The sequence below is a fragment of the Falco biarmicus genome, chromosome 7 (genome assembly GCF_023638135.1).
Source record: "Falco biarmicus isolate bFalBia1 chromosome 7, bFalBia1.pri, whole genome shotgun sequence".
Classification (NCBI taxonomy): Eukaryota; Metazoa; Chordata; class Aves; order Falconiformes; family Falconidae; genus Falco; species Falco biarmicus.
The window spans coordinates 53,731,604-53,756,173 of record NC_079294.1 but is presented as its reverse complement, the minus strand read 5'-3'; the positions used below and the strand labels follow the sequence as shown (position 1 = coordinate 53,756,173).

At 39.7% G+C, this 24,570-nt stretch overlaps 1 protein-coding gene across 1 annotated transcript in view; it reads right to left on the bottom strand.

Annotated features, from left to right (window-relative positions):
• THSD4 (thrombospondin type 1 domain containing 4) overlaps positions 1-24,570 on the bottom strand; it is a 320,033-nt gene that overhangs the window by 272,680 nt on the left and 22,783 nt on the right. The window contains exons 3-4 of the mRNA XM_056347267.1: positions 21,894-21,963; positions 4,360-4,802 (exon numbers count right to left, since the gene is read on the bottom strand). Coding sequence (XP_056203242.1) covers positions 4,360-4,802; positions 21,894-21,963 — 513 coding nt within the window. The remainder of the gene's footprint in view (positions 1-4,359; positions 4,803-21,893; positions 21,964-24,570) is intronic.

The window sequence follows — 24,570 nt, the reverse complement described above, 5'->3', positions numbered from 1 at the left end:
AATTTATCCTCAGAAAAGGATCAAATCCTTCTCTCTCTGTCTTCCTTCTGCACACACACCAAACCCCAATGAGCTTTACAACCATATTGGGTTTAGGGTAAAGTAAATCACATTTTCATTCTATTATACAAATAATGAAAGGATGAATGGCTAAGTACTTGAGCTGGGTTTCATTCCAAATATCAAGAAAAGCAAACATCCATGCCAATAAATAGAAAGCCCCAAAACTCAAGAAATAATACCTTCCCAGACCCTAAGGCCCAGCAGTCACACATTTGTCCACCTCTAAGAACTGGAACTGACTAGAACAGGTCACAAAAATTACATCAGAACATGCAGCTAATGATGCTTAAATTGGTTAGGGAAATAACAACTGCATTGTCCCTTTAAAGGTTAATTGCAGACCTGCCAACTGAGTGACCTACATTTGCCTGGTCAAAGCATCTGTGAGAGGGGGCAAAAGAAATACTTTCAGAAAGGAAATTCTGTTTTGACGTTAAATGATACACTCTTCCTTTCCATTGCTCACAGGCCTCGGAACGCAAACTGACCCTATACAGGGTACAAAGCAGCACAGCAGTCTTTCATGTCAGCTGCTGGCAACAGAATAAAGACCAAAAAGCTACAGCCATGTGAGAAGTTGGTGATTTTTGGATTATTTCCTCCGTGCAAAGGTTTCCTCTCATTCCTCTTCCAAATACAGAAAGAGCTTTAGGGAAACCCTTTCCTTATTAACATATTTCCTTAAACTTGCAGCCTGCTTTACTTACTTCATGATTCCAGTGATAATTGTAATTTTTTCTTTTTCTGCTCCTATGAATCACACACAAAGTGCACATTGTGCTGACAGAAGTGGGCAGCGAAGTTCTGCCACTCCACCATGAAAGTCCACTTGTAGAGAAAGTGAAAGTGGCAGTTGTGAGCATCCTAACACTCAGCACATTATGTAAAATTGTGGTTTTGTCTTCTCTATCTCTGAAATAGAGAACTGGAAATGCAACATTTAAGAAATACTAAAATCTAGTCTATGAATGATATTTCCTTTCAAGATACGTTTTCTTTCTTAAAGCATGTTATTCTTTTGTATGCCCTTACTACTTTTCCATATGTGCCCCTCTTTAAAGATGTCTATCTCCTCATTTCTGATTATTCTTATTGTATGGTATGCCCCACGCATTTTAGCGTGGCGAAATAAAAAACAAGGCTGTGCTAATGGGAACATAACTCTTCACATCTGAGAAAGAGCTCCCTTCCTTTGCCAGTGGACAACCCAGAGAACTGTCAGCTTGCTTTTCATGTTTCTGTCCTCATCCCAGTGACTGACTATAATTTCCTAACACGTTTCAGCTATGCAAGAACTCTACTTACAACACCACGATAAAACCAGGAGCACTTAAACTGTTTAAATTAGGCTTCTAGTTGTAGGTACCTCAAACTTCTCTCTCCCTGAGCTTCATGTGCAGCCCTGGTTTCTAAAGCCTAACTGAATCACGTGTGAACGAACTTTCTAAAGCTGAAAATGTTAATATCCTCTTCACAGACAAGGAATGTCAAAATTTATGATATATAAATTATATTTTGAATTTTGCTAAAGAAACTGAACAGTTCTTTGTCAGCTGCCTGGAAGCAGGCGGAGAACTTTTCCACTTGTTGCTAAATGACACAAATGTATTTGGCTGCCTTGAAGGACTGTTATTGCTGTCAAAATTCTATTTGCCTTGGAAGCCATCCCATTTCATCTTACCATGCTATCGAACGTGAGCTTATCTCAGTCACAAATGTCCATGCCTCTTTCATTGTTTTATGGAAGTCTGCTAAAATTACAGCTTTATATAAAGGCCAGTACAGTAAGTATTCTACCAACGGTACATATTGTGAAAACACAGATGCTATTTTTTCTATAGCCTGACTTTCAAGTATCATCCATTTACTGAACACTGTTCTACGGTATGCAAATCATCTCTAGAGTAACTTACATTTTGAAATCCATTTTCCATATATCTGATAGGACCAGTAATCTTTGTAAAGAAGGTCTGTACACTGGATTTTGTGAATTAAGGAGAACCATTAGGTTTGCCATTCTAGTAACTCCATTTTAAAGTAACATTTTTTGTTCTCATTCTGTTTTTACAGTCACCACCAAAGAATCTGAAAGTTATGCAATACAACAGGCTTTAAAGCCACCAGGGACTCTCCTAACACAAGATGAAAATTACTTATTACGCAAATAAGATTAAAACAGTGACCTTGAATCCACAGTCTTATGCCAAGGGGCAGTGTGTGTGTGGGGGTGGAAAAATCAACTGTGGTACAGAAGCTTGCACTGTGCTTAAGAAAGCACAAGAATTCTCAAAAGAAAAGGCCTCCATCATAAGGGAAAGCGGAGGCACAAAGGACATCACGGTCATTTTAGTATTTCGTGTGGCAAACCACTTATTAGGTAATAACATCACCTCACTTCTGCACACAGTCAATATTATTTTCTGCTAATTGTCCTCTCCTGTTTCAGCCATTAACTGCAGTGATTGCTCCAAACTGTTCCAGTCTCTCCCGGCCTGCAGAGGCCACCACAGCAGCAGGGGACAGCCTGCAGGGATGGAAAGCCAGCTGTGCCAGCAGCCTGGCAGCAGGTCCTGCAGAAGCCGGGCCAGCTGGGATTCCCTTGGAGACGGAGGGTGCCAAGGGGCTGGAGCAAACAGGCTTTGAATGACTTTGTGCTGACAGTTCAAGGCCAGGCTTCCAATATTAGTAATAACCCAGCTATGTACTACAACCTGTATCTGTTACGCTGCGCAGCTGGGAACAGAAGTGCTTTATAGTAAAAGATTGCGTAGGAAAATAGAAAAAAGAAAATACAACTTTTGTCCTAATGCAGTCATGTTAACACGACTACTAAAAGCCTGCCTCTGGCATTCTCTGAAATTTTATAAGATGATCAGTGCCATACTTAAGTTATACTTGGTCTAGGCCATCCATTTGCATGGGTTTGAAAGACAGACGAAGCAGTGATTAAAGGGAACGGCCAACACCTAGGAAGATCAATGTCTGAAAAGCTGGCCCCACCTTTTCAAATTTGTGCCTCACTAACAGATTAATTCCTACTTTCAAGTATTTTTTTAGACAGAGAGTTTCTTGCAGGGGCTGAGGATGTCTTTATCACCAACAGAGTCCTACTGTCTTATTCCAGTCAGGCTGGAATATTGCCTCAAGGTAACATTCTTTGGTTTCGTTTGGGTCAGCAAGATGTCTTTAAAAGGGGAATTACAGTTGACTGCTTCATCTAAGAATCTTAAAGATGGAGGTGTTTTTTCTGTTGGTTTTTTTTTTGGGGGGGTGGGTGGGTGTTTGACTTGTTTGGGTTTTTTTGTTAACTATCTGGCCGCCCCCCCCCAAAAAAAAAAAAAAGCAGTCCATCTCCATGCATTTCCCAGAAGAGGGATGAGAGGGAAAAAAATAGAGAACTGCTGAATACATATTTTGAGGAAAGACAGACAGAACAGAGAGACATTTCAAGAGCACTCCCTCCCAGGGGATCTCCATGCCCATTCTCCTCAGTTTCCAAACTGGAAACACATCTGTTTTCCTTTCATACATATATTAAAAAAGTTTGATATATTGGTATCTAAGAAGAGAAGAAAGTGTTTCTCCAGAAACTGGAGAATTAATGGCAATTGAATGTAACAGCACACTTCCACCCAGTGTTAAAGACTGAACAGCTAATATAATTAAATTGATAAATACATATATGGTTCTATGTATTGAACAACCACATTTTTTAGTTTCACCAAACAGGAAATTTTGCTAAAAGAGGTGGTAGAAAACAAAAAAGGGAAAATAGAAAACAAAAAGCCCATAATAGAAACTCTCTGAAAAATACCAAACAAACCTAGAGTTCTGACTAGGAAAAAGGTGGATGGGTAGTTGGCTATTCTTCATGAAAGAAGCTTGATGAATCTTTTTTTCAACCAATTAAAATCAGAATGGCTGTTGAAGTTAGGAATCCAGTTATGGAGTTGTTACTTGTTCTGATTTTTATCGTTATGGTGAACATGGAAATATCAAACGAGAGTGTAGCAAGAAAGGAAAAATATGTCAATAAATCGTAAACAAATCTTAAAGGGAAATTAGATAATCTGCCTAGTACATTTGTAGAATAGTTATATCTGTTCTTGGGTGCTATTGTATAAGTAGTCAACAGGGAGTATAGCCTTCCACAGAAGATGGTTAACATTGTAAAAGTCAGTCTTAGCCTTTGATAACCTTTCCGTAAGTATTAAGAACGACATGTCAGATTAGAGTTGGTATTTTTTGAAGACACATCATTCACAGCAAGAATGAGATCCATGCCCAGACACGTACCTTTTTTCTGGCTTGGCGTGCTGCCTCTGGGACTGAGAATGCCTGCTGCCCCTCAGTGCCCCCCTGCTCAGGTGGCTGTTGTTATGGCCTCCAGAGGAAGCGGAGGCCCGAAGGCCAGCCCAGAGCTGCTCTTCATTCCTGTGAAGCGGCACAGATGTGCGGATGGCAGAAATGACATGGCCAGGATAAGCAGTCAGCGAGTCCTCGCGGTGGCGGGGATTCTGGTGGGCCAGAGCTCTCTCTGAGCCCGGGTACTGCTGCCCCGGCCACCGGTAGCCCCTGTCACGGTAATAGGCCGGGAGGCAGGGCCGCGTCTGCTCCATCACACCGCCACTGCAGCTCCGCGAGCAGGCAGACCAGGGCCCCCAGCTGCCCCACATGCCCGGGATGCCGGCACCGCTATCCTCAGATGCATCTCTTTGCTCTTCTATCCTCTGGGGAACCTGTAGGCACAACAGACTGACTTAGGAACAAGAATTCACACTGTAATACAAGGAGAGCACTAATATCCTTTGTAAGCCATTAAGTGAAACAACCACATAGGAAGTAACTTGTCTTATTCATACCCTGTCAAACAGCTGCCCATTCTGCCAGCATAGGAGATCTACAGCCATCAACTGCTCAGACCAAAAATATTTTTTGGATTGTCTGGATAGGAATAGATTTTATTTAGTTCTCGGCAACGGAAAACACTGCATAATGCAAAGCTTGGAAATGTGGAGACTGCAAACCGTTATAATACTAGCAAGGTCAGGAAGTAAGGTCATTTTTGGTGACAAACTTGGGTCAACAGACACTGACTGCTCTTTTCCACTCTGATGCCTCCGCAATGGAGATTGCTAGTGGTTGCAATAATGTTTCAGGAACTCCCTTCTAATGTGGAACTTTTTAGGAAAGCAATGACATAAAAGGACAGGCCGATTTCCAACCAGCCACAAACACTGCAGCTGTTAACTCTTACATTACCACTTTTTCCCCACCCCCCCATCAATGCTTCAAGGAAAGGAGTTATTCAGGATGATCCAATCCTACATTCACAGAAATCTCCATCAAATTCAACGAAAGACAATTTATTGGTCTCAGGTGTTAAGTTGGTCCACGCCCACTCTTCAGCAGTACAGGGAAAGCAAAACAAATAAGAACTCCAAAGAAGGGGGGGGTGTGTGTGTGTGTGTGTGTTTGTCTTGAAGGAAGCTGGGAGGGATTAGGAAGGGCAGGGACTGTTAGTGTAAGGAGAGCTAACCCCTCAAGCTGTAGTCAAATATTTAAATATCCTGACTTTGTGGTTAGCAAGGTATAAACACAGCATAGAAGTTACAACCACCCACCCCGCTGTGGACTTGTGCCCCAAGCTTTATGCATTCCTGGAGTTAGACATAGTCAGGATTTCTCTGTGTTTGCCACTGGGCAGAGTTGTCACACAGAAATAAGATCCATTTTCATTAAATACATAGGTTTTCTGTTGCTTCCCTTGTCCAACTGGCTGAATCACAAATTTTTCAAAGCAGCCTTCCAATGTCTGATCCTCACAATTACTAATATGCAGAACATTCATTTAAATGACCATCCTTTAACAGTTTATTTATATCCTGAGCAACCTTTGTACCAACAAGCACACATGTATATCAATTCAATTAGGAGACACAAAAGGCAGTCCACAAATGCTTGCCATACCTCTCCTGCTACCTCAAAAGGACCTTTGGAAAGACAGCCTTGTCTGTCTCTGTGTCACTTCTCTCCCCTTCAAAGGATGACCTCCTAAACGGGTAACTTCCACTAATAATTTTGCCTCAGCATTATCCTATAATAGCAAAAGATTAACATCTACATACTTTGCCTCTAGTCACAGACAACATGCACAGTCACTAAGTGAACTGCAAACCACCTATGCCAGTGAGCATAAGTTACTGATCAGCTAGCTATAAACATGGCAGGCTTTGGTGGAATGTGGTTTGCAAACACGGGTTGAATACAGCATTACAAGAGGAAAAGCCAAGCCAGCACAGGGTTTGTGGTGCTGCTGTGTAAGAGTCAGTTGTGGTCTACATAATCTGAAACATTTCCCCCCTCTGAGGTTGTTCTCACACTTTCATCACCAACCACAGGAAAAACTGCATTTAATTATAACTTCTGAATAATAAAAAGCATCTGCATTAATGTGATATGTTACCCATTTCTCCAATGTTATTTGAAAACAGGAGCAGATGGCTCTGTATTTAATATGGGTTTTTCCTGTAGGTACCCCATTTGGCATCAGCCTTTTAAATTCAATAGCCTGTACAACCTAATACCACATAATGTCAAAATTATGAATAACATGCAACAAAGTCTTGGTTTCTGGCTGTTAAATTTGCTTTCATATCCAGTAACAGAACACCACTGGCTCATGATTTGACCAACTAAACAAGCTATTCTTCAGTTTGTGATATTTTCAGTGAATATTCACTGTTCATACTGACACTACACATTAATGTAGTTCTACCACAGATATAAAATTGTAACAGTCACACACTGGGACACTTCTGGTCTGATGGTTTGCAGTAAGGTTTACTTATTATAAAACTAATAGTGCTTTGTTATCAGACAACTCAGTTTTCATTAGTCTGGGGTATCATTTCTATGATGGTTCAGCGCACCTTTTTTTTCAGAAGCCAAAGACACTCATGCAGGCAACAAATAAAATCTATTAGTCTGCAAGCAACTCAAGTCACCAGTAATGTAACAAATACTTCATTATGCAGAAACAGAAACTGATATAATAGTGACAAGTGTTGACTTGTTGCAGAGAGAACTTTCTGGCTGCCAAACTTCATTGCAGCAAGAATTGTTTCAGGTAAAATGATACTTTAAATGACTGAAGGCAATGTAAAGTAATTTCACACCCCTTAATCATCACAGTAAAAATGTTCTAGACATAGCACCATGTGGTTTCATGTAGCTAGTTAAGTAAGAACATAATAATAAAAATTAAAAAGCTAACAAAAAAAAAGTAACAATATAATATTTTATACTGATGTATATTCATCAATACTACTTCGTTATAAGATGACAAAATTTTGAGACAGGAATTTTCGGTAGCAAATCAGGTTATGCACTTTCATTTTTGATTAAGTTCTCTGTTTTCTTACTTTGAGAAAGACAGGGGCTACAGATGAATCTTTACAGAAGATGACATGTGAATGACGGCATAATCTACTCGGTGAAACCTACTATGAAGCCTGAATAAATTCAAGCTGCTTAGTTTAAGGAATGGAAAACAGGGGGCAACAATGAGCCTTCCCAACAGGTCACAGAAATACAAAGAGCTGTTTTCTCTTTGCAGCAAATTGTTCTCCATGTCTATAGCCAACACACAAGGAACAGTGGATTTAGATTTAATCAGAGGTGATCCAAATTAGCTAGTAAGAAAAACTTCTTAGTGGAAAGGCAAGCAAAGCACGGGAACAGACTGCCTGAGGAGATCCTGGCACCGTGCTGAATCTCTACCAGGAACAGCTAAGGCAGAGCTGACCCTTCCCCAGGGCAGAGGGGCTGACCTACAGCTCTCAGGGGTCACCCCCCATCCCAGCCCTCCCACTTCCAAGTTGCTTTGCAGCCAGTCACGAATCCTACCGCAGCTCCAAGCTGCAGCCAAGAAATTACAGGTAGCTATGGGAGCTGAAGTATTCCGGAACATCTCAGAAACACCACATATTGCAAGATTCCTGATGCTAGGTCCCTCCTCCTCTCTGTTTTAGAAATTGCCTATTAAACAGCACACTTTCTAAAGGGAAGAGTTTGAGCCTACGCTGGGGAGCAAGCAAAATGCACACTGAATTCTGCTTGCCAAGTCATGAAAGTAATTTCTTAATCACATAGCCTGCAAGAGGGAGAAATCAACCAACCCATTTTAATCTACTTTCCCATACTTCGTGATTGATTCCTTCTCTAGATGACCTACGAATATTCGCTCTAGCTACAAACGCACCATCAAAAAGATTTCTATCTACTGCAAGTTAATCAACAACCAAATATGTTGCTCTACAAATTCAGTCTATTTCCCCCTTAATTTCACCCCATAATTCTAGCCCTTTCTTTCTTTCCTATACCTTTCCAGTTATTTGGCAGGACAAGGTTTGTAAGTGGAAGCAATACATTCCACTAGGTACAGCTGTGAAGTAAACAACATAAAGAAAAGACAAGTGCTTGCAATTTCTACATCTGCACTAAGTCCTATCAAGTTGCAATCAAAGATTCTTTAAATCAGAAATTTTCTTCATGACTACTGTTATGCACCAAATACCTTTGAATTTGTCACCTTTCTAACAGGGAGTGGCAAACTGAATTGAGGCTAGATTTCCAGAAGGGTAGTTGTAGGACCACTCTTCTTCCTTTACATATCAGCACTCTCCATCCCTTTCTGTTCTTTCCCCCCAGATTTCTTATATTTCACTAGTTTGCTTACTCTTGTAAACAGAGGTTGCATTACATTCAGGTTTTATTCTGACAGTTGTCTTATTCAAATTAGGCAGTTTCTAAAACAGTTCATCAGGTCGGTGGTTTTTTTTCCAAAAACATCATTCATACGTTGAGTAACTTCAGAAAGGAAGTAATTTATTTACCTAAATGAACCTGGCTGAACTGAAAATTAATAAAAAGCCAGGAAAACACCCTATTTAAGCAGTCACGAATGACCTGATTTAATCAGAACCAGTCAGAAGCTCAAAATTTCCCAATACTGGGATCATTTATTTAGAAATAATATAGGAGAAAAACATCAGTACCAGCCCAAAGTCTGTTTCAGTCACAGTGAAGAAGATAAGAGAATTCCCCAAAATTTGAAAGAGAATACTACTGCGCACCCTGTGGGCAGGCATCTATGAAACAATGTAATTTCCATTTTTTATCTTTCTAAGAGATACTAAGAATCTCTCTGTTTCTTGGAGGTTTGGTTTTTTCCCTCCCTGTTCTTTGTTTGTAAGTTGTTTCATTGTACAAGATCTGTAAGATAATACTTGTGATTTAAGTTACTGGTTTTGAACACTAAACAGAGGCAAGCCAGTGAAATTAAGACAGCAGAGGTCAACACTGAAAAAAGGGAGATGTTTATCCACATGGCAGAAAGGAAAACAAATTCTAATTCCTGTGTTTTCCTTCATTTTCCCCAGGTCCATGCAACATGCCTCATATTTGCTTCCTTGGGTCAACTAATCAAGCTAAGACAGACAGTTAAAAACATATCATCAAAATCTCCTCTCAAATGAAATACGTACAACTCCCAGGGACTTAAATGCTCACTAGGCATTGGGTTTCTTCTGCACACAAAACCTTCCATACCGATTCCATGCAGAACTAAATAGATGCACAGGGAATATTTAAGACCATGGAATCTAACCCTTAATGTACAACTAAAAATCCATAACTAGCATCTAACATTACTATGAACTGTAGAGGAGCTACAGTGCAATTAAGTTTGTTTGATTTTAAAATATTTCATACACACATTTTACTTATCTTCAATCAACAGGCATGAGCATGTAGATTACACAGTAACAAAAACTCTGTATATCATGGGTAATAAACTGAAATCTGAAAGCAGAATTACATAATTACATCCACTGGTTTTTATGTTGGGGGGCACGGGGGGAAGGAATCTAACTTTATGTTCTTCACTTGCTTACTTCTGAATTTTAAAGGATTTCAGAAAATTAAAGTTACCCTATAGAATTTGAATGTTTAGTACCTTTTGGGCAGACTAATTCTCCATTTAATTGCTGCCTAATGCAATAATTGTCATTCCTGTAGTTTTAGACTTACGACAAGCATTTAGTCTTTCCTCACTTTTACTAGATTACAACTTCAGATATTATTGAATCAAACATGTTACCAGTAGATTGACACAGATGGCATTTTAAACAGAAAAATAATTTATCATGAATTCATATAACTCGGCAATCACTCTGATCCTGAATCAAAAATTCCAGCAAAAGCTAGGGGTGCACCGGCTATTGAAATAAAAAGCAAATTTCTAGTACTGCCTCTGTCAGAATTTAGAAAGAAGATTCACATCTTGAGATGTCCGCAGCAGTTGTTGAAACTACATAAAACAAGAATGTCCCTGAAGAGGAAACATCACTCGAACTGAAAGCCACAAATATTTTAAATTAACTAGATGTGCACGACAACAGTGACTGACAATGCAGACTGACTGATCTGACAAACACTGACTTTAAATACTACAGGATACTTCACCCTGTTAAACTATAGTTTACATACAAATTAACTGTTCAGAAAAGCAGAAAAAAGTCAATAAATCAGAGGCCCATTTAACCTAGTATTGTATTTCTGACTGTGGAAGAAGCAAAGAAGCTCCTTCAGCAAAACACCATATTCAAACTGTTTTTCATACCCACTACTGGACGTAATCTCCACAAATACAATCAATACCTTTTTTAGCACATTTCTAACCTTGGCTTCCAAAAGACTGCGCATTTCACATTGAAAAAGTGCTTCCTTTTCCTCCGGTTAAACACACAGCCTGACAATTTCACTGTCTCCCCCAAATTTATTCATTGTGGTAAATGATGACTCATTCATTCTGTATTCTCCTTCACCATACTACCATGTTTGACTTGAAATCACTAACACAGTCTCATTCCAGGATCTCTCTCTGAATTCCAACAGTCTAAATCTCATTCCAGGATCTCTCTCCGAATTCCAACAGTCCAAATCTATGCGGTCTCTTTTTGTAAGGAAAACAGGCCAGTCTGGACTGCCCTCATTCTCAGCACCTTTTCCACTCCTACATTTTGACACGGGCGTGCGATGCTACACACAGTACTTCGCATTACTGATGGACTTCCACAGTAATAAAGATCATAATGCTTGGACAGCATATACTTTTTAACCAGCTACATAATTAAGCGAGCTACTATAGTCACAGCCCAAGTTACGAAGTATTCTGCAGATACTGAGCATGTTACAGTGGTCTAAATTCAAAACTGAAAAGGGATTCAAGACAATGGCAGGCTTTAAACCTGGAGCTATCTAAACCAAATCAGACATTTCTGACTGATTTTTTTCCAATTTCATTTTAGATACAATAATGTTATATTTCACAGATTTAATTTCTAACATGTTATCCAGTAATTCTGTTTCCTGGATAAATGTCCTGAATTTAAATGGATTCATGACCAAATTAACTACATAATACATTTGAAAGAGCCGTGACAAGCATGCATGTATGTTTTGCAAAACTTTATGGTATTACTTTCACCCAAAAGCAAAGAAATTGTATCCAGAAGAACATTTTATCACCTGCTCAGAAAAATGCTACCAATGATATTCACTCAGCAAACTCATGTTCATGTGCTGGATGCAAAGTGGAACTAACAGAAGCCAGTGTGCCATTTTTTATTTTAAACTACTACTCTCATATTTGTCCTGTGCTTCCCAGAGCAAAGAGCCCTAATCCTGTTAACATTCCTCAACAGCCTTCAGGCTTTAGGCATTTTTTCATTGTCCCTCCATGATCCTTTTTCTAATTACACCACACATGGTCACCCATGCTATGACACCAAACTGTCACCATTAAAGGAGTGTCAAGGCTCTTGGAAAACACAACCTCTTCTTATTTACTCCGTTACCTCAGGGTCACACCTCCTTGATTTTGTAGCTCTGACTGATGAAGGTTTCATTAGAGCACAGCCTGTCACAGAAGATGTACACACAGCTTTTATCACAGCCAGGCTCAGCCTGACTGAGGATTTTAAAAGCCAGTATAATAGTATATTGTTATTATTAAAACATGCGTACGTCATATTTGAGGTGAGATGAAAACAGTGTTCTTCACGGATGTTCACCATCTTATTAGACAATTGATCAATGACCAATCATCCCACAAAGTAAGAGCTAGTCTTTGCCCTCTTAAAATTTCACAAGTGTAAAAACATAAGCAGACAACTCACAGAAACTAGAACTGAACTGCAGTTCAGAGCAGAGCATGCCAAATTTTGAATGAGCTGAGGAAATTGTAGTTTAGGTTTAGAATCTGTTCAAGTGTAACATTATCATATTTCCCTGCCAGTGTTGTAAACATATTTATGGAACTAGTTTAATTCCTTCACCAGTCTAAGCATCTTAAAAGAAATATTCTTCCAGTATTAGCTCGGCCAATTTCCAATAAAGGCCATACCTATATAGCCATGACAATTTCCCAGCAGAAAATCTTTACAGTCCATTTTACAGATGTTCATTTGCAACAACCATAATTTTTATGCCTCTTACAAGAAACATGTGGAACATTGGTGGTTTGATAAAAAACACTCTACCAAAAACAAGCCTAAAACTTGCAGATAGCAATTTCTCAGATCTCTCAAGGCTAGCAGAAGAATGGAGCAGAGGCCAAACCAAACATTATGACACAATGTGTACATGTCTGCCTGGTTAGTATGCTCAGCTATTTTAATCCTTCAGTGCATTTTGGAAGCCTTTAATCAGAGATGTAGTAAACCGTTTGAATTTTACAGTACGTGGTAAGTGTAAATATTACCAGCTTAAATGATTTGGGTTTCCGTTCTTTGTATAAAAACCTCTGCCTGAACATCTGTGCCTGTGAAGATTAAAGGGCTGAAAAGCCTGGAAATAGAAGACCTTTGTATTCACAAATCACTGAAGGGAGTTACAATGCCTGGAAAGCTTAGCTGCCCCTTCAACCAACTTTGACCACATCTGAAGAAACTTTAACATTATTTGAATAGTGCAGAAAGTAAACAGCTCTGAAAAAAGTTCAGAACTGTTTTTGTGCCAACAGAGTTCCCAGTTTGGCTAATTTTTTTCACACCAAGACCACCTCCATTGTGCCCTGTGAGCCCAGTGTTTTAAGGGAGAAGTTTCTTTCCATTTGTCTGTGAAACCACTAAGACCATCAAGTAAACAGCTGGCTCACTCCTGACCTCAGTCTACCAGTTCTATATAATCACTCCTTATCTACAGTAGGGATTTAAGGTGAGATAAAGACGATAAGCATCAGACCGTCACTTTATCACAATAGGCTTCTTTATTTTAATAAACTATTTCCTCATCATTGACTATCATCTGTGATGTTAGTCACTCAAATTGTACTAAATAGATGCTTTTTCCAGGTCAGTCATCTTCAGCTGTGACAAAGCTGTTGCCATTCTATCCTATTTCTACACTTAGAAAAATTCTTGAGAGCCACATGTGGTAGAAATACAGAATTTCCTTGTTCAGTGATTGTCATAACACCTCTCAGGATCTCTCAGCCTCATTCACCTATCACTCCAGAAGCCAAGAGGAACAAGTTGTCATAAATCAGAAAGAAACATTCCTTAACAGAAGAACTCACATGTGATTCCAAAAAGCTTCTCACCTTTATCATTGCTCTGTTCCAAAGCCTGGGACAGAACTCGCATGCAATACTGCTCTGAAGGAAGACGCACAGCTTATCTATGACCTTGTAAGCTCACCTGCTCTGGAAACCAACGGGAACAAAGACCCTTTCATTCTTTCCAGAGAAACACAGAAAGAGCTTTAAGCCCCTCATGCTCCCAGCTTAAATAAGTCAGTATTTTTTATTTTAAAAAAATAAATATATTCAGAGGTCCATGATAAAGTAGGTTAAAAGTAACAAAACCATTGGCCTTGATTTTTCAAAGCGTCTATTTGCATAAAATAATGTATCCTTACCCTGTTTCCTTTCCCCAAACAAAGAAGAATTTTGTTTCCTAACCATTTTAATCCACAACATCAAAGACGAGGAATTAGTAAGCATGCAGAGATAGCAAGAAAATCATTTCAGCTGTTGTTCTTAATTGCACTGAAAGACTAATTTTAAAGGAAAAGTCTTGGCATGGACTAAATCATCTCTCCTGTTTTCTAAAGATCACTATTAATTAGATTAGCAACATCATTAGCTAGAAAGGCTCTGTTTTATCAAAGTTTCAGTGAAGGCAACAGCATGTATATTTATACAGCTAAAGTAAAGCAACTGTGCTGAAGGCAAGTGGATATACTGACCAGTAGAAAACTGCAAGAGAAATATGGACTACATTTTGGTTGGTAGTGTTTTATGCGACTGATGTGCATGAAAATGCAATAGTAATAAACAACAGTTATCTTATAAAGATGAACAACATTACAAGAAAAAAAGTGATGCTTGCAGACACCTGTTGCAAGGAACATGTACGCAGCAGCTGTACGTAGATAGATACATGGTGACTAAGCTGCTCTAGTAAAATTCAGTTTAGTGTACACAGTCCGGCAGGACTGAACCACAGTAACTTTGTAGTAGACAATGTTAGCATGAGCTCAGTTCCAGCTCAGACAAGTTATACATTTCAGTCACTGTTGACCTTCGGGCAGAGCGTCACCCTACCTGGAGTGCAAGGAAGAACACAGCCTTCCATTATATGCTTCTGCTTCTCAGGATATGTAAAAGCAAGGTGGTGACCAGCCGTGGTGGAAATCCCACAGTACTCCTTAGAACTATTAGACAACTCCTAAAGGTACTCCTTAGACTATTATTTTACTCCACTCTTGTGAGACCCCATCTATGTACCATGTACAGCTCTGGGGCCCTCAACATCAGAGGGGCATGGACCTGTTGGAGTCCAGAGGATGGTCATGAAGATGATCAGAGGGCTGGAGCACCTCTCCTGTGCAGACAGGCTGAGAGAGTTGGGGTTGTTCGGCCTGGAGAAGAGAAGGCTCTGGGGGGACCTTACAGCACCTGCCAGTACCTTAAGGGGCCGACAGGCAAGCTGGAGAGGGACTTTTCACAAGGGCAGGCAGTGATAGCACAAGGGGTGATGGCTTTAAGCTGAAGGAGGGTAGGTTTAGCTTAGATATTAGGAAGAAACTCTTCACAATGAGACACTGGCCCAGGCTGCCCAGAGCAGCTGTGGGTGCCCCATCCCTGGCAGTGCCCAAGGCCAGGCTGGATGGGGCTGGGGGCAGCCTGGGCTGCTGGGGGGTGTCCCTGCCCATGGCGGGGGGCTGGAACTAGGTGATCTTTAAGGTCCCTTCCAACCCAAACCATTCTATGATTTGCCCTGGTGTCCTGGCCAAAAGCCAAGTTTAGATATTAACTGCTTTCTCTAACTCCAACTTCCTCCAGTGTTTCAAGGATCTAGTAGACTTGCTTCATGCCTCACATTCTACTCTGTTACAGTGAGTTCAGATATATGAGGCAGCTGTATCCTTTTCAGTTAACAGAACAGTGACTTTTATGGGGTGTGATAGGCTAAAAGAACAATGGAACTGAAGAAACATTGCCACTCACTGCCATTATTACAATATAAATGAAGGTGTAGGATCACATTTATACACAGAATTTCCTATATGAATCCTAAAAATGATATCAGTCAAATTTAGTAACCAAGATCTTACCACTTGAAATACTATTCTTAAAGTTATTACCCTCTCTATACACTCTCCCTCTACCTTCCCACTTAGACCTCCATCATCCTCTTTCTATAACCCAGCAGAAGGAATCATTCCTCACATCTTAAGCCTTTTGAGGTAATGCAGTGTACTGGAGCAAGCAAGCAAGATTGCCAGGGAAAGCAAAGATGGAAAAACAGAAAGGTGAAAATAAATCAGTGCCCTATTTCTTGATTTTTTTTTTCAAATGCAGAGGAGAGCAGAACCAAAACCAGTATCCTTGCTTTTGCCCCCCAAAGCAGGCAGTCTAATTAATCTAAGAATATGCCGAACTCCTTTAAGTCTCAGCATTTCATTTTACTTGTCACATATAAAAGTTCCGTTCCTAGGAGAAACTTCAGGGAGGTACATAAGTGCCCAGAAGAAGGTCTATCCTACAGCAAACAAGTGTAGATGTTAAGCAGTTTTAAAACTCCAGATAAAGGCATGGGCACAGGCAAGCAGGGGAGATGCAATATTTTTAATCACCTTGTTCAGAAGCAAAGGGAAAGTGCATAGGATCCTCCTGGTCAATCTACAGTGACAGATTAATTTGTTTAAAAGACCTTTCAATAAACTTCTAATTCAATTTCATATGCCAATGGAATCAACACAGTGCTATTATGTGGTGAATTTAAGGAGAAAAAGGAAAACATCGGTAACTCAGAATTACTCCTCCTAGAGGTAAGGAAAATGTGTCTATTGAAAAGAAACAAAAAAACACCACACACACATCTCCAACCAAACCACCAAAACTCACCCTCTCCAAAACCCAGTATACTACAGATAGGAAAGCTGCTCTGAAGTACGTGTTAATTGCAGAAATTCCCTTTTATGAACAGAACCACTAGCTGAGTAATGATGGGGTTTGGCCATTATATTGCATTGCTACTCAGGCTACATTTCCACAAATAACTGAACTGCTCTAACAGCTCACTATGACTAAATGGGGGATCTTGGCCACCTCTCCCTTCCCCCCATCCTGTCTTTTCCCTCCCCTTTGCTCCTGATCCTGTTCCTCATTTCTCCTGACTTAGCAGTGACGAGCCTTCAACAAGCAAATTCACAACACAAGAGGCAGGGCGTGACGACACACAAAGAACCCCAACAAAACTCCTCTAAAAGCATATTCACCCCCAGATTTTGTGGTGTGTATAGTCACATTCACTTGATACACAGTTGGTTTTCACAGCAACATTGTATGTCTGAGAGCAAGAGGTAACACCTGAGTTATTTCTTCTGTAATACAGAGCAAGCATAAAGAAACAACACGGAGCCCGAACATGCTGAAAATTCTTCAGCAATATTGTAGTGCCCCAATGAAATGCCTGAAAAAATAAATTCTGACACGTCTTCCATACATCGAAAATTAGTTTGTGAAGATATCATACCTCCATTGAAGCCAACTGTAATCTACAACTGAGTGACAAAAAGATATGCCTAATTCAAAGCAACTCCATTGCTTCGATACTACTATTTATGTAGTATGTGCAGTAATACTACAATGCTATAACAGAAACAAGATGTTAAAACAAAAGCAATATTTACATCAGAAATTTTATTTAGACAAACTTTACTACAAAGTGCGTTACCAATTTTACTAAAATAAACAAGGTATAAATATAACTACAGCTTACTTTCTTAACACAGCAACATAGGATTAGTTAAAAAACCACCCAAGAATTACTTCTGAAAAACTGGGAATACAGACTTGAGTGGTTGTCTGGGAGAAGGACTGTTATGTTTCATAGTTTAACCTTCTGTTCATCACAGTATGACACCTATCAGATAAGGTTAAATAATGTTTATTCAATAAAAAAGCATAGGGAGGGAGAACAGAGAGCTTGACTGTATGATGAGCGGAAGGAGGGCTGTTCATATGTTCAGTACTGATGGACAAGGAAAGTTAATTGCTCAAATATTAAGAAATATTTCAGTTTAACCAGTTTCAGACAGCTTGGTTGACTTTTAAATACAAGCAGCAATTACTTGGTTTCACAAAACACTTCCTCCTTTTTTGCTAATACTGATGAGTATTTTGGCCTTATGGAGGAATACACTGCTTATTTAGAAATTATATATTATGAAAGAGGAAGATGTAAGTTAGATCATGAAGAGAACAAACTTCCGAGGAGCTACTGACCGACATACAACCCCTGGCTTCAGCAAGAAACCATAAAAGTATTTTGCATAGGAATTTTTATTTGTATTTAATGAACATACCATGTTTAACATATGCATATTATTTTCCAAATCTGTGCTATTTAGAGAGGTAAGATTAACAAACAGAGCAGTACTATAAGCTCAGATGCAGGAAAATTTAAAGATGCTCTTTGTTTTCAGGTTTTGTGCCCTTCTGACAAGAGAGACAGTATTATTTAAAGTAAATAAGCACAAACCTACTTCTGTATAAAAATCAGGTGGCCAGATATTTCTGAAACTAGAAATTCTGTTTTGGTCACTTCTGACTTTGTATGACAGGCAAGCTTCCAAGACTAATTCCAAAATTATAAAATCTAAAAGCAGAAAATATGGCCCAGTCAAATGTTTTCCAAAAAGAAGTATCTTTGTACTAGCTGGTGTTCAGAACATTTTTACTTCAATAGCCAAGCTTTAGCTCCCTTGGAGTAACAAAAAAAAGGGGAACTGAAACAGAATAGTATTGCATTTAGTCTGGGGATGGGGAGGCAAGTGGCGGGGTGGGGCAAGGATCTCCTGAAAGCAGAAGAGTTACAGAATAAACTGCAAATGCAAAAAAATAAAAAACTTTCCCATTTCGTCCTGTCACCTCCCAGGTCTTAATTCCACTAGCTGCACCTCCTTGCTATGGATGTAATTTGGCTCGTTCTTCCAGCTAACAGTCCTCAGGTTGTCATGCCAGAAATGGATTTTTGTGCGTGCACCTGAGGAAAGCAACCTGCTGAGCTCTGCTCTTCCAGATTTGGTTCATGAAAATTTCCCTAAAAAACTGGGTTTTTTTAAATTGCTGCCTGATAAGATAAACTTTTTTTCTTCATGGTAAAGTTCTAAACATATGTCACTAAGTCAAGAGTAGCTAAATAGTACTTAAGTTCTAATATACTGAAACTAACTAAAAACTCTTACTTGTAAGAGTTAGGAAAGTACAAACATATTTTTGTTTAAAAATCTACATTATGTCAGCCTCTCTGAAACTAGTATGACTTTATACATGGATTCTCAAAAAAGAAGAAAGAAAAGATTAAAATCTAGCAAGATTTTAAAAGAAACAGAAAATAGTATTTCCTGATGTTTATAAGTGTTCTCAAGTCCTAAAAAAACATCTCAGCTGAACTGTGGGTGTCTCTGGACAGTTACAACTGGATTTATTTCCATCAACTGTTTTGGGGATTGTCTCGGGGTTTATTTCGTTTTCCCCAAAAGTTTTAGTTTAAGAAAAAAAAAAAATCAAGACCATTTGAAAATGTTTTAATTACTTCCTCAGCCACCTACCCAGGTCCAATTCTCTGATTTTATTTCCCTGTCCATAGCTTTCAGAGCAAAAATAACTATATGCAGGGTGCACAAGATGGAATCCAAACACTCTCCCGACACTGCACATTCAAGCATCAGTTGTGCACACATGCTTAACTTTAGGCTGAAAAATAAACTCTCAATAAGGATTGGGGTATAAGCTACTGCTTTCTTACAATTCAGCTCTAGTTACTCAGTTTCCACATACTGTACCCTCTGAGGGTATGTATGGAAGTTACCAAACACCACTTTTGTTATTCACTGCATTGTTAAAATGACATACTGTTCATCAAATCCTTCCCTCCTCCTCCTCCTCTGCCTTTCCCTCCTGCATGACCGAACTCCTCTCACATAGAAGGAACTCTGCCAAACAGCAGAGAGATCCATGCAGAAATACACAGGAGATGCTGGCTGGGGATGTCAGCAAACACATGTCCAGGTTCCTGCATAAAAAGAATGGGAACAACTTCCAGCGCTACAAAGACGAGCACTCACACTCAGTTAGAAACATGTCTGACTTGGCCTTCAGAGCTACTAACAGCCCCTCTTGTCTGGAGCGGACAGGTGGGTCAGAAGGTTTCTGAAAAGTTTAATGAATACAGACTTTCAGCCTAAACACATTTTGGCACGAACAGAATCCTCTCCAGCAGTGTAAGAGCTGACAATGATAGACAGCCTTGGAGCCTGTATGAGATTGCCACTAGGAAACTTCTGCCTCTTTTTGTTTTCAGTAAAAAGAACAGCTCCAAGGTGGTTCCTATGCCCCTTAGTGCCATGCCTTCAGTCCCTTTAACGAGTACAGAAGACACTCCAGACCCATGGTATTTCTCATTCAACTGAAAACAAAGAATCTGATTTTATCAGAATTAATTCCGGAGCTTCACAGAATGAAGCAATTGTTTCTCTGACTTACTTTATTTTAGTTAGTAGATTTTTTTCCCCTAAGGCCATTTGGAAGTTGGATTGCAGCATCTCTCTACCGCCAACGTTACAAAAGAATGTCTAATTAGATGGAGTACTGAAAACAGAGCAGCAGCATGACCATCTCAACTGCACAACAAAACAGAGGAGATACAAAATAGGGAAAACCACTATGTTGTACTCAGGTTTAGACTAGAGCACTCAGGCAGCTTTAGAAATCCTGCAGACAGGACCATGCCAGTTTCAGACTGCATCATTGCTGGCCTCGTTTAACTCGTCTTACCATCAGGCTGCACAAGGAGTTTAACGTGACAGCTGTGTTCTTCAGGAACTATGACTTTCGGCTAGCTTCAGGTATCTAGTTCAGACCTTTGGAATTACTGTCCAAATACTTTTTACCCTAAAGACAGTGGCATATGCACAGGGAAAAAAAGGGAACACCACAAACTCGCCTTCCATCTCCTTTAAAAGGTGCAGTTTAAAAATAAAATAGGCATCTTGCATTATTATTAAACAATCTGCAGTAAAAAGCAAACTCTTTTTAAAATATGTTATTTGATACCATTAATTAATAATTGGTTGTGCCTGAATACCAATTAAGAGGTGAAAACAACACTGATATAAGGTCGCAGCCCATAAAGAGATAGAAGAGCATTCAAGGGGTCTCCCCTCAGGTCTCTGGTAGAATCAGCAATACCTACACATCACTCCTGACAAACATTTTTCCAGCACATTCACAGATAACTCCATCATGGAAATGCTAAACGTTATCCAGTCAATATGATCTATTCTTTATATCCTTACCGTAAGAAGCTTTTTCTAACAGCAAATCTAAGTTTCCCTTGCCCCAGTTTAAAACCATTTATTCTCACCTACTCCACCACAGACAGAAAGAACAGCCTTCTCTTTAGCACTTATAACTATCTGGAGATTATATCTGCCTCCCCCACCACTCTCCTAATCTTTAGACTAAACAACCTGAATTGATTCAAACTTCCCTCAGATGTAAGATTTTAAAACCTCTTGAGGACAGTCACTGCTGCTGTCTGTTTCTCTCCAAACTGTCCGCTACTTTCCTGAAAAGCAGCACAAAAACCTAACTGAAGCATTCTGGCCGAGACCTCAGTAACGCTGCGCAGGACGGGAGGTGTGCAGGCTGCAAGCACCTTAGACTTACAGCATCGACAGTGAATGGACCACTCACACCAGGAAATGAATGAACAAGCACACCAGGAAAGTGCAGCAGTTTCCAGCTCCCATCTCTAGCAATTTAAGTCTAACAACAGAGTGTGGTTTGGGTCCAACCCCTGCTTCAGACATCTCCATCTCTGTAAGAGAAAGAGCTACCTATGAGCAACTGGATGCTTCTGCTAAGCAGTCCATGTATGAGCACTGCCCTCACTGGCACGAATTCTTCTTTCCCTTTGTGTTGCATGGTGAAAATGCTCCAAAGCTAGAGTAAGCTGACATGGACCTCTTTGTGACCTACAACACTCCACACAATTACTCAGCTAATTGACCACAGTGAGCCTCTTTTAACCAAGTATATATTTACAGATATTAATATATATATATATATTTAAAAAAGCAAAACCTACATTATTCCCAGAACTTTATTTGGATTGCATTTCCTTATGCATCTTTACTGTTTTCTACATTTACCTTTAAGCATACAAAATCTGAATATTTCTAATGCTTACCTTTCTGTGTTCAATTGAAGGCTGTGGGATGACAAACTGAAATCCCAGCACTGCTAGGGAACTGAGAAGTCTGAAAAAGCAAATAGTGAAACAGAAGGTATAATTACCACTAAAATAAACCACACATCTACAACCTGTTACGGGGCTTCATACTGCAAGAACTTATTCAGACACTTAATGCCATTACTAACCACAGCAGGCTCACTAAACTGTATGAAACGTTTTTATGACATTGTCTTCACAGCAGGCAGTACAACAAACATACATATATTTGTCTGTCCGTAAAGCAAAAGTGCACCAAGTAGAATCCATTGATACTATTTCACATAACTTTATGTTTAAATTAGAAAAAAAAAATATCTTGGCAGTGCATATTTTAACACCTCTGCATTTGGTGTCAAAATGACATACACTTTGCAAGTTTTCTGAAGTGCTAAGTACGAATTCACCCATCTATGGACTAAGTCTGCTTCTGGCTCTGGCTCCTCATTTTACAGATGAACACCAGCTCCAGCACACGGGAAACATGCAAAGAATCACCATGATTTTGCAGACAATAGGTTCTTCCCCAGCTGCCTAACACTTGTGGAAAGTGAATAACCTAATGGGCACAGAAGATGGAAAGTAGCAGACACAGCCCACCAGAGACTCAGGATAAGCAGCCAAGCATCACCCCAGTCCCCACATCTTCAATCTGAAAGGAGTCATAATGGGAACCAAGCCCAAACAAACTTTGTTCTGTCAAGCCTCACCACTGTAATGACTCCTAGGAGCCCATTACAAGTTAGGCTTAGTTAGCTCAGTCTTTTGTTTGCTCTAATTTGCACTGGGGACTGATTTGCCCACTTCTAGCAAGCCCCTTCATCAGAAAACACAGCAAGGTACAAGAAGGAGGATCAAGACATCTTTATTTCTACCAGGAGTTTGACGTTTCTGTCTACAAAGACTATACTTCAAACCCTCTATAATGGGGAAAGCTGCTAATGATTTGCTGAATTTCAGTGCAGAAGTACAACTGATGGATTTGGACACAAAATCCATCTGCAAACTAATGGACCAGACAAAATCCAGCTGTGCTTCCTACTCACAGCTCCTTCCTTTGCTCCCTCCACATTAACCCTTTAAATATTTCTCATTTCAGAGACAAACCTCCTAAACAGAAAGAGGTTTTTTTACACTCAGCATTTCATTACCACCAATACAAATAGCCCTCTACTAGGGAGAATGTTTTTCTTGAGTTTCCTGTGTTTGTTCTTGCTAACAATCTGCAAAAGGAACTGTTAGGTAAGTATTGATTGCACATGGCCTATCACCACCTCATCACCACAGTCTATGCCTCTCTTTCTCTCAAAGCAATAAACCATTCAAAGGTAAGAAAAAGTCATTACCTCCTTACTACCACCTCTATGTAGAAACAATTTTCAAAAAACAATTAACACACTTTAAAAGTCCATTAGAAGGAAGTGTTATATTTCACAAAGCTATCATTTGTGATAAAGCAAAATTCAGAGGAGGTGGCTGAAATCAGAGTCAGTACAAGGCGCTATAAAGAAACCGCAGTTAAGAGTCAAAACGTGCGATTCAGACCAGGGCCAAATAACACAGTGGTGGATGGAAGCCAAAGGCATGAATGAAGAAACTGATGTGCCAATCACACCTGAAATCAAAGGCAGAAGCCGAAACAGAACTCAAACCTGCTAACTGCAAAATGATAGCCCGGAGTCTGTCTGTAGCTGACTTGATGTCCCTTTTTCGTGTGCTCAGGTGATCTCCTAACTATTCTCAATGAAAACATGACAAGCTGCTAAGCAGGCAGAGCAGTCTCTCCGACAGGCCCAACATACATAGTCTGCAAATTATACTTAACTTCCTTTTCAGAATCTTCCTACCCACTCCCTGCTCCCTTATGGCTTCTGCTCACTATAATCCCTCAGAGCATGTGAAAGAAAGTTCAGACTTCACGTAAGGAAATGAATGCTTTCATCCTCAACAGGACAGGATTTTTCTGATCAGTCTGAAGGACTACAGATTTCCATGCGTAAATACTTCTGAAATCATGCACAAGGCTGGGAGTTCTGAACTGAGTGAGAACTGTAATCTTCAAAGCAAATTACTTACCAGATTAAAGTTTTCAGTTATAAAATGCAAACTTTTAGTATATGTGTGATTAATCCGTGGCAAGCTTTTCCTGACCGTTCTTTAATGAGGTTGCACTGTAATCACCATCTGTATGTAGGTGCTCAAGGACAATGAAGCCAGTTTTTAAATTCACTTCTGTATCTGCAATTGGATCTTTCAGAAACAATGCTATCAACATACTATTTCAAACACAGGAAATCTGCCAGGAATACTTAAGCTATCCTGAGGTAAGCTTCTAGCTTCAAATCAGTGTGTGGCAATTTAATTTTTTTAGTGTTATTTCCCTCAGTAGCTTGCTTTGGCTAACTTCTCTGGACTAGGCTTTTTTATTTGTCATGCTTGACTAACGTTAGGCCTCCCAAGCTTCAAAAATAGGCTTCTCCAGTTTCAGTGGGTTTGCTTCAGGTATTCTTACTGTGCAGAATAGCCAAAAAGAACAAGTGCTCCTCAAAATAAGGCAAAACTTTTCAAGTGTACACGAACAGGTCAGGTACCAACCACAGCTGATTGATGGCTGTTTAACTCAGGCCTCTGTATA